The sequence below is a fragment of the Geospiza fortis genome, unplaced genomic scaffold (assembly GCF_000277835.1).
Source record: "Geospiza fortis unplaced genomic scaffold, GeoFor_1.0 scaffold1616, whole genome shotgun sequence".
Lineage (NCBI taxonomy): Eukaryota > Metazoa > Chordata > Aves > Passeriformes > Thraupidae > Geospiza > Geospiza fortis.
Genome location: NW_005054622.1, coordinates 378,925 through 398,758, shown reverse-complemented (window position 1 = coordinate 398,758; position 19,834 = coordinate 378,925). Strand labels below are relative to the sequence as shown.

General features: G+C 37.9%; 1 protein-coding gene across 1 annotated transcript in view; it reads left to right on the top strand.

The window, feature by feature from the left end:
* Positions 1-19,834, top strand: part of LOC102042830 (SPARC-related modular calcium-binding protein 2) — a gene marked incomplete at its 5' end in the record, with an annotated part of 72,727 nt that overhangs the window by 27,855 nt on the left and 25,038 nt on the right. The window contains 2 exons of the mRNA XM_005430377.2: positions 1,850-2,036; positions 9,114-9,196. Coding sequence (XP_005430434.1) covers positions 1,850-2,036; positions 9,114-9,196 — 270 coding nt within the window. The remainder of the gene's footprint in view (positions 1-1,849; positions 2,037-9,113; positions 9,197-19,834) is intronic.

Sequence of the window (19,834 nt, the reverse complement as noted above, 5' to 3'; positions counted from 1 at the left end):
GAGGTGTTTTCTAGAGTTGTTACAGCTTGTTATTTGATATTCATCATAATCCAGATTCACTTATGGGAACATTTATTTTGGCTACTCTAGGAGGACGTTGGTGACAGATTTCTACTTTGTCAAGCTATAGTTATGTCTGCGAAGGTTTCAATATGCAAATAATTCCTACATCCCTTTTTAAAAGAATGTTTCTGTCCCTACTACAGTGATTCTCTAAGTACACTTTATTATCTAAACACTGGAAATTTGGAAGGTACTCAATCTCTGTTTGTGTCAGTGGGTAGACCAAGACAAAAGCATGCAAAATCATCAACTTACCTAGATACCCTGTTCAAATACTACATGAAACAAAAGAGGAAAAAAAATCAGCTAAAGACCTCCATCTGTGCTTTGTGTAATCAAGCTAGAATGTGATATTCTCTTTTTTAAAGCCTTTTACATGGACTGGAAAAAAGCACACTGTTTTGTAAACCAGGCCATTGTATAGATGGAATTGTGTGCCATTTAAAGTATGAAGGTGTTTAGCCTCCTAGCACCTTTTCCTCTGTCACAGAAGACTTACTGATTTTGGACATTTACATATGCAAAAAGCCTGTCAAGGAGCAGTATTATTCTGTGAATTTCTATTGGTGCCTACAGTTTGCAAAGCATTTTCTGAACCCTGTGTATAAAAGAAAACAAGATTACCCTAGAGCTGAAATTTGTTAAAATGCACTAGAATATTCAGTCAGGATTCAACTTGTTCTTTGTGCACTGAGCTATTAAAAGTCAAAAAGTAAATCCTTTAACTGATTTGAAAGAAGGGCAATTTTTTTTTAAATTTTTATTGTAACATTAAAATTACTGTTCTTTAACTGAAGAGAATCTGTTACTGATTGAAATTTTACTGGATTGAAATTTTCCTTTTAGTAATTTGAACATCTGTAGAGTCCTTAATATTCTTGCTTTTCAAATATTTAATTTTTTTTCCTAATTGATAATGTGTGAGTTATTTAGAAATGTATTTTTAACAATCTAAATTTCACATGATAGGTGATTTTAAAGTCCTTGGAAAAATAATGGCTTGAATATATAGTCTTTCTTATTTACTGTCTCTGAAGTTTCACATGTACCAGTTTATTAGTGACCAAAAATCCTCAGCAGAGGTGTTATTTTACTGATTGGTGTAAACTGACAGGCCTTCTCAGGCCCTGTGGTTTCTTCTCTTTCCCCCTTGCCTCATAATTTCATGTAAAGGCTGAGAATGTATAGATATGTAAGTTTTTCACACATTCTGAAAGATTTCAGACATACTGATTCCATGACATAAAAATGTATTCTTCTCATGGGTCTTTGCTTTCCAGAGCAAATGATACATTGCCAACACCAGAATCACCAGAAAAGAACGTGGAAGAATTCTCACTGTGTTAAGAGGTTGTTTCAGAACTGGAGAGAACGAGCAGAGTATAAACATCCAAATGAATATCTGGATGAATAATTCATTTAAGGAATCCTAAGCACCTGGATTTTTAATATTGCTTCTGAAAAGTATCCGTTCTTTAGGGACTGTGGAGTGCATGAAGTTTTTTTTAAGTCACAAAGTATATGCTTATCCATGGATTACGTCAAGTATAGGAAAGGGGGTGTTCAAAATACTATTAGAACTATAAAATGAAGCAGCTGCATGAAAAGGAAACTAAAGTTTTTAACAATATATAGCCTAAACCATTGTAGCTGGTATTTGAGCTGTAGCAAGCTTTAACAAAGAAAATCCTTATATGCAATCAAAGAAAGATAGAAAATCTGTTTGATAAATTGAGTAGACTCTTTCCATCTGTCTTCTTCAGTACTTTTCTTTTCCATCCAAAAGCATCATCATGTGACCAAGAACTTCAGTCAGCCCTGGAGGAAGCAAAGCAGCCCCAGAAGGACAATGTGTTCATTCCAGAGTGCGCTCAGGGTGGCCTCTACAAACCAGTGCAGTGCCATCCTTCCACGGGATACTGCTGGTGTGTTCTGGTAGATACAGGACGTCCGATCCCCGGTACCTCAACCAGGTAAAGGAGTACATGTTCAGTTCTCAAAAGCTGTGGTAAGAACATGCCCTAGTGTCCATAGACTGTCATGTAGATTTCTATTGCTGGTGGAATTATGTCATACAGGTTTTTTATGAAGTGAAATACTTTGAGACATCAAAAATTAAGGCCAGATGCCAATGGACTCTTTCACTGCAATGGCACAGGTAGTTTGCCATCCTAGTCCTCTTCTTTACTCCTTTTTTGTGCTAGGAATCCAAGACTTGAAGCATATAATGAATAATCCCAGAGGAAATCTCACACTCCTTATCCTGAATATAAAAGAGGCAAGTGACACAAACCACGTCCAACCTCAGAAATGCTTAGTTATTTTGTTATTTTTCCAGCAACCTACTCAACTATTTCATATGATGGTCTTTGATGGAACAACTCCTCGGGAACCCATAGCTAGGAAATATCATTTTAGTGTGTTATTAATAGAAGGCTGGAGTTCAGTCATCTCAGCTGAGCCGGATACGTGGTAAATTTTTGTAAGCCACATAGTGCAGATGTAGGCAAAGCACATATCAAGTTCCAAAGGATGTTATTTAGGTTGGTCATTGAGGTTTGGCTCTTGTAGGAATGCTATAGAAGCTCATATGGAGCTGGCAGGCAGTATAGGTATCTTGATGCAATCATAACTCTTATAACTTGAACAAAATCTTTTTTATCATTTGCATAAGGTTTGTGAAAGAAACATGCATTATAAGCTGCATGCTGTAAAATAGTATACTGTTGGGGAGGATTTTTTCACGTATTCTTCAAGTGCTGAGTTATTGCTACCTGTTTATACTATAGTCTAGACTATGCCAATTACAGTGACATCTGAAGTGGACTTGATGATCTTAGAGGTCTTTTCCAACCTTAAGGATTCTTTGATTTTGTCACTTAAAGTCGCTGTTGATCAACTGTTTTTGACAAGTTGAGGTCCATAAATGGTCGAAACATAATAGTCTAAATTTCATGATGAAACTGTAGGATCACTATACATATTGTATGAGGATCTAAAGATGACTTCTAGAGATTCCAGATACTCCCTTTTATGTTTTTCTCTGTTCTCTACCCCTAGATTTGTTCATTATTTTCTTCTTTTTAGTGCTAATCCTTCTTTGAATGATTGTCTTAAATAATTTTATTTCCTATACCCTAATTCGAGTCCAAAACATTTTTTTGTGCTCATCAAGCAATGGGGCTCCTGCTGTGCTTTTGTTTTTGTTGGATTTTGGGTTTTGGTGGGGTCTTCTTTTTTTTTATTTTTGGTTTGGTTTTTCTTCTTGTGAGTTTTTTGTTTGGGTTTTTTTGGGAGGAGGGTTTGAGGTGTTGTTTCTTTTTCTTTTTTCTCCTTTTTTTTGGTTTTTGGTTTTGGTTTTTTTGTTTGTGTTTTATTTCTTATTGATATCATTTTACTATAGAGTCACAGAATAGCTGAGATTGGTAGGGACCTCTGGAGGTTTTCTGATCCAATGCCCCTACTCAAAGCAAGATCATCTATAGTAGATTGCTCAGGATTGTCCAGTTTATTCTGAGAGTTGCTAAGAATAAGGAATCCATAGCCTCTCTAAGAAGCCTGTTTTAGTGCTTGATCACCATCAGAGTTAAAAATAAGTTTTTTCTTACCTTTACCTGAAATTTTTAGCATTTTATTTTGTGCCCATTACCTTTTTTTCTGCCACTGGACATCAGCAAGCAGATTATAACTTCCCTTTCATTGTTTTCTTCTCTTTGGATACTTAGAGACAACATTAAGATCCCCCATGAGCCTTCTTTTCTCCAGGGTGAGCATTGTCAGCATTCTTTTCTTGCCATATCAAATGCTCCAGTCCCTTAATCATATTTGTGGCCCTTTCCTAGATCCAGTGTGCCCATGTCTCTGTTGTTAGTGGAGCTCAGAGCTGGACACAGCATTGCAGATGAGTCTCATTCTCCCACTGTGAACGAGAGGGCAAGGATCTCCTCCCTTGAGCTGATGGCAGTACGTTTCTAGTGCAACCCTGGAGGCTGTTGGCCTTCTTTGCTGTCATACTCAGCATCCATCAGAAATCCCAGAAATTCTTGCTTCAAAGTTGTTTTCCAGCTGGTTGACCACATACTGTACTGATGCAGGGAGTTAATCTGTGCCAGGGGCAAGAATTTTGCTTTTTTAAACTTCATGAGATTCCCGCCAACCCATTTCTGCAGCCTGTTGAAGTTCCTCTGAATGGCAGCACAACTGTCTTGTGTATCAGACACTTCCTCCCAGTTTTGTATCATCTGCAAACTTACTAAAGTTGTTCCATGTCCCAGTGTCCTGGTCATTAAGGAAGAGGTTAAACAATATGTTTAACAATAAACAAGTTTTGGGGCACTCCACTGGTGACTGACTTCCAGCTGAAATGTTTCTGCTCATCCCAACTATTTGAAACTGGCTGTTCAGCCAGTTTTCAACACACCTCACTGTTCATTTATCTTGTACATACTTCGTCAGTTTGTCTATGAGAATGTGTTCAGAGACAATGTCAAAAGCCTAGCTAAAATTAAGATAGATATAATCTGCCCATCTCACCTTATCCACTGTGCAAGTTACAGAATCACAGGAAGCTGCAGCATTGGGGAAGTTTTTCATAATTCCATCCTGACAACTCTCAATCACCTTCTTCATAAGTTTTGAAATAGCTTATGGGAGGATTTACTTCATCACCTTCTCAGAAACTGAGGTAAGGCTCTCTGGCTTATATGGTTCTTCCTTGCCCTTCTTGAACACAGAAGTGACATCTTCTTTCTTCCAGTCCTCGGGAACCTTTCCCAGTCAGTACAACCTTTCAGATATAATAGAGTGGCCCACAAATCAGCCAGCTTCCTCAGCACTTGTGGGTGCATCCCATCAGGTCCCATGGAGTTATGTGTGTCCAATTTGTTCAGACAATCCCTGCATTGATCCTTTATGACCCAGGACAAGTCTTCCTTGCTCTAGACTTTACTACTGCTCTCAAGAACCTGGGATTCCTTGGAGACTGGTCTTGCAAGTAGAGACTGGGAAGGAGGTGCCATGGAGTACTTCTGCCTTCTCTCTGTTCTTTGTCACAAGGTCTCTTATCCCATTCAGCAGCAGGCTCACACTTCCCTTGTCTTCTTTTTGCTGCTGATACGCATGTAGGAAGTTCTTCTTGTTGTCTTCATACTCCTTACCAGATTCCCAACCCCATCCCTGCACACTTAACAGTGTCTGTTTATTCCTCCTGTATCAGCTGACCAATTGTATGCTTCCTTTTTAAATGTGAGTTTTGTTACGTGCACTTTCTTCACCTGCATGGGGTTCCTGCTGCATCTTGCCTGTCAGGATGAGCCATTTATGAAACTGGAGGTGATGATCCTTAAAAATCAACCACCTTGCTTTCCTATTAATATGTATAGTGTGCATGCAGTATGTGCCATTTTGGCCCCTGCTGTCAAACAGACTGGAATTATAGGCCTTCTCAACCCCTTGATGAATCACCTATGGACCTAGAGTCAGTCTCTGTCTCTTTTTTTCCCCTGTTTGGTCTGCTGGGCTCTTGTTTTTGGTAACTACACAGTCACTCAGCTGTGGGAGAAGAGGCAGCAGGAAGACCTTTCACTGTGCTGCATGTCTCAAGGTTGAAAGGCTGGAAAATTGGATAAAATCTTTCCATGCATATGGTTTAGACACAAAGTGCTCTGCCTGATGACTGATACTAAAAAGATCAGCTGCTGTGTTCTTGACCATTTCTAATTTTTCAGCTTTGTTAGACTTAAGGTCAGTCCTCAGTGAAGCTCTGCGGAAGTAAAATTCAGTGATATCCCCAAAGAGGACATTTCTGAGCACAGATGGATAAGGAGAGTACTCAGTTTTAGGAATTTTATACTAAATAAAGGATGACTGGTGTATTTAGGAATCTACAGTCTTGGTAAACAAGCAGGTGGGATTACTGCCTGGAGTTTAAGAGGAATGTCTAGACCTCATTTCTGAGAAATATTTAGATGGGCTGGAATCCCATTAATTATTTCTTGATTTTAATTTTCTTTTCAGTACTGATAAAACTAAACTTTTTTTTTCTTCAGGGAGAGGGAACTAAATGGGGATCAGAATATACTTGTCTTTTTGTAATTCTTATAGAATGGAAAGAAGGAATATGTGAGTCCTTCCTAATTTAAACAGTCAGTGGCTTGTGCAATATTTGGTGTACTGTCTTTCAGTTTTCCACTTCAAAATACAAATTAAAAGATCTTAAAACTCTACCGCAGGAACTGATATCATTAGTACTCCTGGTAACAAGATGGGTGCATAGCAGACTGAAATCTCTGTTCTGCAAATAAGGGTCAAATTGCTAAGGGACAACACTGAAAGGATAGACAGATCCAGAAAGCTATTGCCAGAACAGCTCAACATTCTACTTTTTATTGGTTTTGAACGTACTCATGATATTTGTCATATTATAAGGTTCTGAACACCACATTAAATGGTAGTCATGTTAAATATGACCCTCAAAATGAAGGGAAGTTATTAACACTCATTTAGCTTCTAATACACTGTCATCTGGAAAAAAGACAAATCATTTGTCAGTGAAGGTATTTCAGAAAAAAATAAACTCATTCTAGAGTTAAAATAAAGGTATGTCAATGAAGAACCCCTCTAGTACATTTAAGACAGTAAAACAAAAGAAATAGGTGAAATTGTGGAATAAATCTGGATTAAAAGGAGGTAATGCATTTAAAGGGTAAAAACAACCATTCCCAAAAAGTGTTAGTGTGGTCCTCACCAGCTGGCTCCCAATGCCTCTTGGAAATCACAGCATGAACCTCAGCCTTTTGGTTCAGTGGGGACCATGGGGCTGAGTTCTCACATGTGACTTTTTTTAGCAACTAGGATCTCGTGCAGAGTAAACCCCAAACTTGCACAAGATTCTCTAAACTTAAAAAGGAACATAAATCATCTGTTTCATGAAGCTGCCCTCACTGTAGAATCCCTGTGGAAGCCTCCGTCCTCTACTGCTTTGTACACCTCAGTAAATCGCAGTTCTTCCCAGCAGACTGATCAGAGGTATAAAGCAGTCTTCCTAAGCCCTTGCCAATTCTAGATATACATTTACTGCTAAAGATTCTTTCCCCTTTTAAATTCAAAAGAGTAACTTGGGATGTCTTTTAAATACACTATTTTTAACCTGTGTTCCATTCTGACATACTATCCCGTTCCCACTCTTTCTCCATGAAAACTGAGGCAAGTCTGTTTTTCTTATCAGTTTTTAGCATGGCTGTTCCTGTATGGTAAACTATAAATGACTTGTTTTCTTTCTTCAGTTGCTTTAAAGAGTTAAACATAGACTTTTCACATTGCAGCATTTTAACACCTATTGGGTTTTTATAGATTTAGTTTGTATATGATTGTTTATGTGTGTATTTAACAAAAATATCAGCCAAAAGGGTAGAAGAGTAGAGGCCAAAAAGTGAAATGTAGGCACAGAGCAGTCACAGTAATGGAAGAGAAGGAGGGGAATGCAGAGTCAGGTATCAGATTAATCAGGGGCCAGGCTGTTTGCCAGATACTGCATTAGTGGTATTGCTCAGAGACTTCCTTTTCACTGTTTTCTTGGCTAATTGAAGTGGTCATCCATCAAGTATCTGAATCCAACTCATGTTATCAAAGCACCTTCTATTTCTGCCATTCTGTAGGGTAAAAAGAGTCTGTAGCTCTCCCATGTCCATAAAAATTATACTGTACCTTCTTGCAGCAGCCAAAGCTTGGTGGGCTAGTCGTCAGTTTCATCAGATGGTATAGAAATAAATTAAGTGCTCAAAGGAAAAAATAATATTGCAGTTTTCTCTGCTGCCCGATAATTAAGAGCAAAATATTTAGGCATTGTTTTTAGAAGCAGTCTGACCTGAATCCAGGACATTACCACCACTCAATGTTTTTAGAAATATTTTGTTCCAAAAAAATTGGATTAATATAATTTAATAAGAAATCTAAGTATGCCACGCAGTAAATGTGATTTTGGTGAAGTTGGAGTAGCAGAACTTCAGTTATATAAACTATGAAAGAATCTAGAATCTATTCAGTGAACAATATGTGCACACATGTATATAGACACGATGCATGTTCATTTAACTGAGAATTGAAACATTCTCTGAAGTGCTCCCTGCTAAGTCCTGCAACTTCAGTCTGCTTTAGGACAATAAAGTAAAAATTTCTCAGAAAGAGACTCTGTTGAGGTGAGTGAAAAACCACTATGCATTGATGGTGGGACATGGAAAAGGAGGTGAGATTCAGCAGCAGATGCTCCTCCCATGCCTCCTGGTCTTGCATAAAAGATATTGCTAGTGGTGTTGCATAAGTCACTGTTCGTTGGAAGTACAAATAGCAGTCTCTAGTTACCAGTTAGACTAAGTGACTTTAAGTAAATCCAGCAAGCATAGAAGAACCAGTATATTCCAGTAGCAGGTGGAGATTCAGTCTTCTTCACAATTCACTTCAAGCATTTCCAGCCCAATTATCTTCCTTCTGGAAATCCTATCACTTTTTCACTTTTGTTCAAAACATTAACCCTTCTTACTTAAACTATTTTTTTTTTTTAGAAGACGCAGTAGCACATGAATTTAGAGCTGCAGTAGTCCCTAACTACAGTACCTGCCTTTCTGTGATTTTGGTATTGTTTCTCTGGTGTTTCCCAACATGAGTACTGTCTGTGGTATTGTTTATGACTTTTTTTATAGGTAGGAGACAGCATCTTTTTTTCTTTTTTTTTTTGCTTCTGTGGGGCTTCTTTTGTATATTTTTCAAAATAATTTTATTTGGTATTAATTTATAGCAGTTCATTAGTTTTTCTCCCAGTAGAATGGGTTTTAGAAGAGAGAATATTTTTTTTTAGTTTGGCATCAACTCCAGGAGAATAAAGGTGGTTTCTTTGAGGTAAGTGAAAGATAGACAAGTTTGCATTGCCCTCTGAATGAAAATGTGGGCTTTTTCCTTGAATACGAGAAGGTATGAGGACTACAAAATTTGAAATTAATTAATTCTTGATCCAATTAACCTTGGCTGTTTTTGTTCTCTCCCTGTTTGTTCTTTAGGTATGAACAACCTAAATGTGATAATGGTGCCAGAGCTCACCCAACAAAAACAAAAGATTTGTACAAAGGGCGCCAGCTTCAAGGTCAGTGAAACAGATAAATTTAAATTTATGCATTCCAGTTCATTCACTACAGTAAATTAGAAAGCAATTCCTTACACTGTATCAAAACAGGGTATCTTTTAGACACCACTATATTGATTTGCCACTGGCTGAAGTCTTTGACTTTGGAGCAGTGTAAGTCAATATGGGTTTTGGGATCTTGTCAGAGAAATTAAGGCTCATTTTAATCAGTAGTTTAATGGCCATCACATTTACTTACTGGAATTATTCTTTGCAGCTCTCATATCAGGGAAATCAGCAAATATATCCAGGATAACTTAATCTATGCTTCATAATCGTTGTTCTAGCAAAATCCACGGGAAATTGGCCTCCATCTTGGAATCAATCTAAATAATGTATCCATCTTACTTTTTTCCAAAAGTATCTTTGTCAGTTTACTTCACAATAATACTTTTTATTCATTATTCTTAGTTGGAGGAAAAAATGGTTCTATTCAGAAGCTAATCAAAAGACCTGGTTGAAAATTCCCTGCTCATTGTAGGGCGCTGGACAAGATGACCTTCAAGGGTCCCTTCCGACCCAAATTATTCTGTGCTATTTACAACTCCACAGAAACCAGTGGAAAGTTAGCCATCTTCAACAAATTATTTCACACAACACTTGCATAGTTACAGACTTGGATGGTTATTTGATTTTATGTTTTTTTTTTCTGAATGGAAAGAACTTGACTTAGAAGACATTATAGCAGACCAGAAGTTGAAGAGACAAGTTTTGCAGTTAGTGATACCACTTACTGGTCATTCCTACCTTTTGCTAAATATTTAAAAAGTGTTTGCTCGATGGAATCCTAAAGGGAGAATGGGCAGGTGAAGGTTTTTAGGATTGCGTAGATCTATTTTTTTATCTAAACTGCTAGTGCTTTCATACAGTACAGTAATAAAGATTTATCCAAAATCAAGATACTATTCCAGTGAAATAGTTAACAAGAATTTTCATTAAGTTAGGCAATGGTATATTGATTTTCTTTTTTTTTACATTATGGTATTTTGCATTACGTGTGCTTTAGTCAAAAAACCACTACTGCAATGCAAACCTATAAATATTATAATTGATATGTATGACATGGATTTGCTCTCTCTCATGTTAGGTTGCTTAATCTTTGACTTCCAAATGCCTTGTGTTATTTTAAAATAAGGCAAATACCAACAGTTCTTAAATACGTATAGGTTAGCTAGAAGAATCTCCTATTCTGCAGCAGCATGGAATAAGTACGTGTCTGTAGAAGTAATTGGGGGAAGAGACTACTTCCCAGTTGCAGTTATGTTAAGATGCTTATTTTCTTTCTTTCCCTTCCTGTAAGGCTAAGTGCACAAGTGCATTTACCAATAAATGGCAAATTTGTCTCTTATCATGAAAGTACTACATCAAGTGAAATGAATTGAATTTACTTTAGACAATTTTTTGAAAAAAAAAGGACATTGAAAGCTGAGCTTGTACAAGTATTTCTAGTTGTTAACAAGTAACACAAAGTTGTGTGAATAACTAATATGAATCAACTTTTTAATAGCAATGAATCACTGTTATTCAGTTTTTCTATTGTAAGCAACCTTGCAAAGGCATGTTTGCATCTGTGTTGTCTAAATTTAAATGCAGCATATAATTACTGAGTGGTGCCAGGACTGAATAAAGAAAAAAACTAGGCTAATTGGAGTCTTACTTTTAAGGAATAATACATTTCTGAAAGGATGGGTTTGCTTGATTTGCTGGTTAGAGCCACAAAAATGCAGTAGCCCTCGGTGAACCCACTCTGACTACCTGCCATGTAAAACCAGGAATATTTTAAAATTAATTACTTTACTGCTATGAATGATCTTAAATGGGATAAACCCTACAGGTAGATTCTCAAGTGGATTAAATTGGCATGGTTCTGCAGCTTCACTGATTTATACCACCTGAAAATTTGAACCCATTATATGTTAAGCCAAATATGTTTTGCAATAATTTGTAAGTAAACCAAGAAACAGTTTTTGGCAAGCACTGATACCTTGTTAAGGCAAAATTGTGGCAGATAAGTGTCCCTTGGAATCAACAGCAAAATTCCCACTAATTTAAACCTTCGTATCCTAAGGTAACCTAATATAAAGCATCTGAAGCTGAAGGCTAGTCTAATGTTTGTAGGGACGATCCAAGCCACCTGTATCTCTTAGTTTGGACTGGAAGTTATAATAATAATAATAATAATAATAATAATTCTTCCCATTAGATTTCTAGTCCTTTTTAAAGCCAAAGCATTTTTCTGAGGTTACTTGCGGTTATGATCCTTCTCAGAAACTAGTTATTCTGAGATAATGAAATTGAACTCAAAAAGGAGTATAGAGAATGTCACATACTATGGAAACAAAAGGGTTTTTTATTTTTCTCACAGTCAGAGTTTTCAAACATTTGTATTTTGACCTTCTATTCTCTTCTATGTTATACAGTAAAATGGAATCTCTGTGATGTAAGGTCTTGAATAGTTTTTTCCATACTTTGGATTATTGGCGTGTTAAAGAGTAATTCATTTTTCTACATAAGCTGATCAAGAGCATTTAAAAGGGTTTAGCCTGAAGGCTAGTTGAGCAAAACATACAGTATGATGAAATGAAGTGTAGGTGCCCCTGTAAGCTTCCTGTTCATAAAGCTAGTCTTGCCTCTGCTCTAAGCAACCTGGAAAAAAAAAGACCTTGGTGTGTAAGAAAGCAAGACATGATAGCATACTGAGACACTGCCAGACCACTCAGATAATTTGTCTCGTGGGCAAATCCTTTTCTTATTTAAAAAGTATGCACTGAAAGCAAGAAGTCTCTGGTTTAGGCTCTGCTGTGTGTGAGGGCTGGATAAACTTTGGATAGTATTTCATATGATTTAAGATTTTTATATTCTTACCTGACTTGGGAATTTATCTTATTTTCCTGTAATATGATTTTCATTATGCAGACCTGAAATTTGAAAAGTAAATAGAAAAAAATTTAAAGTATTCTGGGCAATGTCATTTTGATCATATAATATTTTTTAGCAGTACCCTTATCTTTTGTGAAAAAAAACCCCAAAACTAACAAATGAGTAAATGACACACAGGTTTCAGCAAGGGACACGATGTCAAGCTGGATTTTCAGACTTTAGGGTTACTATGGTTTTGTCAATTTAAGTCAGACCACTAATTTTGTTTACATTTTATTTTGGTTTGTATAAGTTTCTCCGTTTCTTTAACATGATGTGGGTTTTTTTGAATTTGCTGCAGTTGTGATACTTCATTTCATGCAAAAGGATGATTTGAGAGGGGAAAGTATAGTTTGGAAATGACAGTGCCTCGAACAGTAATACAGCATACTTACTTGGGTCAATGTACAGATGTAGTAAATCAGTCTACTAAAAGTCTTGAAAATCTCCCTTTTTAATTTTGTCTAAATAGCATAGCTCTTCACTGTTGAATATTTTGTTTCCCTGAGATACTGATCTCAATTTGCCTTGCTGGAAGTAGCATGCTTCCATTGCATTCATGTTCCTGTAGGTTTTAACTGGTTATGTAAGATCATCATTTTACTCCTATTTCTGTCCTTACTGGCAATCCTTCACTTCAATTGATTATCATTACAATTTTTGATTCTAGACAATTTCTCATAAAAAGGTAAGTATTTCAGGGTTTTGATAGCACTGAGTTAAGAAGCATCTGAAAGGTTTTTATTGTCTAGGGTTTTTTGGTGGCACAAGAAGGATCCAAATTAATTTTGCACAGCCTCTGTGAGACAGATTTTGATTTCTCTGTGCCCCCTTTTCCCCACAACCGAAATCCAAAACTCAGCGCTTTCCATCCAGGGCCTAAGCTCTGTTAATCATGGTGGTGGTACTCTGATGGTCTACAGTTTGCCAAACTTAGAACTTTATGACTTAATTGAAATGTCTTGACAGAGGTCCCTTGTAAAGTTAATCAAATTAATAACAAAACAAAACAAAAAATCCCTTAAAACTCTTCCTTAAATATAAACTACAAGTTGTTTTCTAATTTCATAGCCTGCTACTGACTCAGCTCTTGTTTTGAACTATGGGTGTTCTTGAGCTTAGTTTAACCTTGGCATTGAAGTAGTTAACATTTTCTCCTGCAAATCATGCACCAGAGCAGTTTAATTCATCTGTTTATTTAATTTTTGTGTTACTTAAGAGAAACAAAAATATTCTAACTGCCCAATTCTCTTCCTATTGTAATGACTTTATTTACTGTGTTTCTGATGGGATAATCCTGCACTGACCCTGAACAGTTTATGTTTTGTGGAGCAAAACTCATGATTTAAGGTATGGGGGAATTATATGTGGATAAGTACAGTTTACTTTTGGTTGTTGGCAGTGTATCTTTTTCCAAAGTTAAAGGGAAATAGTCAGAAGCACTCAAACCACAATGATGCAACACCCACAGCCAAGCAGCCATCATATGAAGTGTCTCACTTCAAAGGCATCTTAAAAGAAAAGGAAAGTGATAGAGGCTTAACTGCCTTTCCTTTTGAGGTTCATTCTATCATGCAGTGGTTCCACTTTTGACCATGGCTGCATCAGGTTTTATAATGTGCCAGAGAATTTCTCAGCTAAAATACTGAGGTAGCACCACTGCCCTATCCCATCTAATTTAGTCTGTTTCCACAGAGTCCTTTGTTTCCCCAGTGTAGTCTGGTACCAACACCAAGTAGAAATTAATCTTACCTTATTTCACGTTCTTAAACATTTGAATGGCTAAAGGTTTCTTTTTTTTAAAGGCATCAGATAAGGCATAATGCAAATTTTTAACACATGCCTGCCTTCCCACGAGCTTCAAATTGTTAGGTCAATTGGCATGTAACTGTCTCCACTGAGCTGTGATTTAAAAGGATTATATTTTTATGATGTAACCAGTTTTCTGGCTGCATGAGCTAATACTCAGAATACTCCTTTCTACTATTGAATCTTAAAGCTTGGAGTAGTCAACCAACCACTTGAAGTTGCTGGCTGTTTTGAATGAGCCTGTAACCATTACCCTGAACTCTGCTGTTTTTTATACCAAGAGGTACTTGGTAAAAAGGCTCAGTACAGAGCAGAACTACCTAAATAATGACTGTGACCAGGAAATGTTGGTTCAAATCTGGTGTGAACATTTATGACAGTGAAGTGATGGCAGAGCTGAACAGCTGCGTGGTGAGTTGATGGAGGGGAGCTGCCTGGAGCATGGTGGGATCTGCAGGGAGGACAGGAGGCTCAACAGTGAGGTACAGCTCCCAGAGCTGGAGGTTTGTGATGGAAGCAGAGTGAAGCTCCCATAATCCAAAAAGAAGCAGATAGTGACATTCTGGGCCAATTAGACACCCACAAGTCTGTGGGCCCAGAGAGGGTGCAGTGAGAGTAACGAGGGAGCTGGCCAGAAGAGCTTCCCAAGTCACTTCCAGTCATTTACCAGCAATCCTGGTTAACTGGAGAAGTCCCAGAATTACCAGAAAGTAATTAGCAAGTGTAACACCCATCCATGAGAGGGATTGAAAGGATGATCTGGGATACTAAAGGCCCGTCATCCTGACCTTGGTACTGGGGAAAGTCATGGAGCAGATCATCATGAGTGCCATCATACAGCATGTGCAGGACAGCCAGGGGATGAGGCCCAGCCACATGGGCTTTATGAAAGGCAGGTCCTGCATGGGCACCCTAATCTTCTATAAGCAAGGTTACTTGCTTAGAAGATGAGGGAAAAGCTGTGGTTGTTGAATAACTAGACTTCAGTAAAGGCTGCAACACCATATTCCACAACAGTCTCCTGAAGAAATTGAGTCTTTTTTTGGCTTGAACAGATGCAATTTTTACTGGATTAAACAGTGGCTGGATGGCTGGGCCAAGAAAATGGTAGAGAATGGAACTAAATCCAGTTGATGGCCAGTCACTGGTGGCATTCCCCAGGACTCAATATTGAGGTTGGTCTTGTTTCATATCTTTTATCAATAAGATAAGGCGATTTAGTGCATCCTCAGTAAGTTCGCAGATAACACCAAATTAAATTAAATTGAAGTGTTTTTCTGCTGGAGCATAGGAAGGCTCTCCAGAGAGATCTTGACAGGCTGGATCAGTGGGTGGAGGACAACCACATGATACTTAGTAAAGCAAAGTGCTGGGTACTGCATTTGTATTGCAGCAACCCCATGCATCAATATAGGCTTGGGGAAAAGTAGCATGAGAGCTGCTTAGCAGAAAGACATTTGGGGTTGCTAGTTTACAGCTGGCCAGCTGTGTGCCCAGGTGGCCAAGAACGCCAATGATATACATCTTGGCGAACAGCATGTCCAGCAGGACTAGAGAAGTGATTTTCTCCCTGCACTCAGCACTGGTGACACGAGACTTCAATGCTCTGTTCAGTTCTGGGCCCCTCACAACAAGGAAGACACTGAGGTTTTGGAGGGTGTTCAGAGAAGGGCAGTGAAGCTGGTGAAGGGTCTGGAGCACAAGTCTTATGATGGGCAGCTGAGGGAGTTGGGGGTGTTTAGCCTGGAGAAAAGGAGGCTTGGCTGGGGGGGACCTCACTGCTCTCTAAAACTACCTGAAAGGAGGTTGTAGCCAAGTGGGGGCCAGTCTTTCCTGTCATGTCTCAAGTGAAAGGATGAGAGGAAATGGCCTTCAGTTGTGCCTTGGAAGGGTCAGGTTAGATATTAAAAAAAATTAGCACTGAAAGAGTTGTTAGGTATTGGAATAAGTTGTCCAGGGATGAGGTGAAGTCACTGTCTCTTGAAATGTTCAAGGAGTGTCTGGATGTGACACTTGGGGTTTTTATTTATGGGTGATTTAGTTTGGTGTTAGGTTGATGGTTTAACTAGATGATTTGAAAGATCTATTCCAACCTTGATGATTCTGTGATTCTGTGCAGAGGGGTGCTGGAGGGCCAGGAATACTCCTTGTCAGTCCCTTAGTGCTGGGGTAGGAAGGGGAATGGCAGCTTCCTCTCCCAAAGCACTTGCTGTCTCCTCTAGTGCGTGCAGTGGTGGCACACTAGGGAGGGGGGAGGCAGCAATCCTCACCACTTCATAGCTCTGTGGGTCAAACAAGTGCTGGGGCCACTACTATGGCTTCAGAGCAGCTGATCCTCCAAAGAGCACTCAGTGTCTTAAACCTACAATAGTTTACTTGGGCTTTTGAATTTAGTAGCTTCAATATTATTACCCCATTGTCTGGCTACATGAGCATATTTTAGTCTCCCAGTTATTTTTCAAGGCTCTGCAGATCATGTTGATTTCCTGCATACCCTCTTCTATTCATCTCCTCATCCTGATTTGATTAATAATGATCTGGCCACAGTTCTTCATACTGCTTTAATTTTGCCTCAATTCGTAATAATTTCTTATCAAAATGAATCTTCACACAAACCTGCAGTAGAAATATTAATATCTGAAAAAAATAATCTCAAGCACATAACCCAAGAGCTACTTAATGTGCAAATTTGCCTATAAAAATTACAGTGAAAGTATTGTGTTACTAGTAAAATGCTGGTGAAAGACACAACTCTTTCACAGCTAACAAAAGAGAAAAGCTTGCTAATTAAAGGTTGTGCTACTGGCTCAGCAATAGCATTTCATTCATTGCTCTACTTCATATTAACCTATAATTTTATGTTTATTTTAAAGGGCTATAATAGAACTAATAAACACTGACTTCATTTGCTTCACATCATTTGGCTATGCCAAAGAATATATATTCTATTTCTCACCTCGCTTGTTTCTGTCCTCCTTTTGCAAACAAACACATGTTCAAGGACAGCAGTCTTGCCTGCTGTCAGTGTGAGCAGTGGAACACCTCCAGGAGAACATGCTCAGAAGGGAGAACGTTCTCCTGTATCTGGCTGGTTTCCCAGGAGGTTGTCTCACACCAGCTGTACATTTAATCCATAATATTATATTTACTCTCCTTCTGTATTTTTTCCTAATAGTAAGGAGACAAAGAAGGAAATGAATTTATGAAATGTTTCAATGCAGAGATTAGTCTAATCGAGAAATCCAAAAGAAACAGCAAAACAGTACATTTTAAACATCTTTGTTTCTTTTAACAAGGTCTCTGCAGAAAATACATGTGAGTATTAAGAAAATCAAGATACCTGCAGTCTTTTAAAGACAGTCTAAAGTTAACAGTGAAAATACCACAGACCCTTTTAGAACAGCTCCAATTACATTACTGTAGGATACTGAGGTATTGTCTATGCCCAGTATAAAATCCTACAATAAGCAGAGTGAAACTTTGATCACGCTGGAACCTAAAAGAAACTAAAGAATTTGCCTCATTCAACAAACTTTGATGCTGTATTCTTAAAACTACAAGTTCAAGAGATGCTTTTAAAAAATCTTGAAATAACCTCTGTTGTAGTGGAGACATAGGAGAGGTATCTCATAATAATGTGGGGCAACTGGCTTGTAACTCTTGTGTAAGCAGTAGGAAAAAAACAACACCAGCAGGGAAGATTGATATAGAATAACTTCAGTGTTTTCTGCCAGAATGCCTGCAATCATTATCATCTTGCAATCTAAAAGCTGTCAAGAAAAGCTCATATTAACTGAATGGAAAAGGTGAAAACCTTTTAGTGTGCCAGGGCTGTAATCATAATGAAAAATGACACCTGAATCTTATCATGACAGTGAGTGGGAGTCACATAATAAGACACTATTTCCTCAAAGGCACATGGTATACGGCTTCTCCTTTATAATCTGATAGAGTAAATTGAATAAAAACATGCCATGGATTTGTAACACTGTTCCTTTCAAAAAGGATCTCTTGTTTTGTTGTGTTTTCATACTTGGATACAAGTTCTTCTTGATTATGTGGCAGAAACAGCTCTCATGTTTAATCTGTGGACAGGGAAAAATAAATATTTTCATTTCAGATTGAATGTATATCTGGAGCTATATTTTCAAGAGGGAACGGCAATGGTAAGGCATTTATTCTTTGTGTTTAGTCACTTGGAGAAGTGTTTCAGTTTTCAAATAAAATGAGCCCTTCAGTAACTGTGAGTTCAGTGGGGATTTTCAATTCCCAGCGATTATGAAAATATCCTGTACTTACAATAAATCACCCCAGAAATTTTGTGATTTTCATCAAACAGTGACTTTTTGAAATGCAGACTTAAAAGGCTAGGGCTTGTGAAAATTTAAGCCAGTGCAAACCTTCCCACTTACTAACATTTTGAAAAACTTAATGTGTAATACAGTAATAACATCAGTCATTACTCAGCTGAATAATGTCTGAAAGTGTCAAGCAATAAGCCTAATTTACTTGTCAAGGAAAATGAACAAGATGTAGTCATTAAGTATATTTTTCTGAAAAAAATATTTTTGTTTTAGCCTCCAAAAGGCTTTTTTGTGTAACCTCCTGCAAAAGGGCAAAAAATTTCCTCCTCAAGGGCTTTTAGTTGTGGGGGCCTAGAGGTTGTACTCAAACAAGGAATAATATTGCATATTTTAAAACACTGAAATAGTCTCATATGCACTACCATGTAGTATATTTAGCCTGCTGCAAAAAATAATTACTTTGTTTACTTATTTTGAGAAAAAGGCTGTCTCTGATAATCAGTCCATTCAATGCTCATGGTTTCTAAATACCAGCGTAGCTTATCTGAGATCAGAGGAACTCCAGTAGAAGAGCGTTGCACATCTCACTGAGGTTGACTTTATTTTACGAAGTAAAATATCGTTATTGAACATAGTTTCTGACTGAGGCTCAAAAGTAATGGCAGGTTTTGTCCTCCTCATCATAGCACATCAAAGACATGATTAATTTCACACGCTTTGTCTTGGTAAGGAGGTGCTGCAACCTTGGTGCAGCCACAGATAGAGGATATCATACCTGTTGTTGTTAATATGGAGAACCTTCAGCCAGAGATGAGCTTGGAAAGACTCTGTGCTTAGAGTTGTTAATTGTTTGCCTCACAGCAGTTTATAGTTGCATAGTCTGGGATACCAGTGTTCTGGGCACTGCACAAATACAGAATAACAAGACGATGCCTGGAAAATTCACAGTCGAGCTGATTGCAAAGCCACTCGGACAATGGGTGGACAGATGCCATCAACTGGAGAGGCAGCAAAAGTTGCTGCCAATTCCTCAAAGTGCTTCAGTCTGCCAGCATGTGTCACCTTCATTTCACACTGGCTGAGCTTAAGCCAGCTGGCTTTCCTCCAGGTCCTTCTTCGCATCAGGTATTTAGCCTGCAGAGAATGCATTTTTCTGGGCTCAGTGAAGAGATGTAGAATAAATACTCTTGTTCACAGGGATGACATTTTATATGATACTATCTCAGTGTTTTTCAAATAGATGGTGTTATTCCTTGGTTAAGTACAGCTTATAGGCCTCCACAACTGAGAGCCCTCAAGAAAGAAATGAAATGACCCCATACAAACATCTGGGAAATCTTTCAAAGGATTCAGAATGCTTCACAAGGTTCAGAAATTTGCTTCTTTCTAGCTCAGCAGGAGTGCTACTGTTCATAGATTCCTGATGTTAGCATATGGCAAAAATCCGTGAATAATATTGGGAAATAAATTAGTCACAAATTTTGCCCTTTACATTTGTGAAGTTCTTGAATTTGCTTGCTATCTAGAAATGTTTTCTGGTAAAGCTTTTTTCCTCTGTAAGTCATCC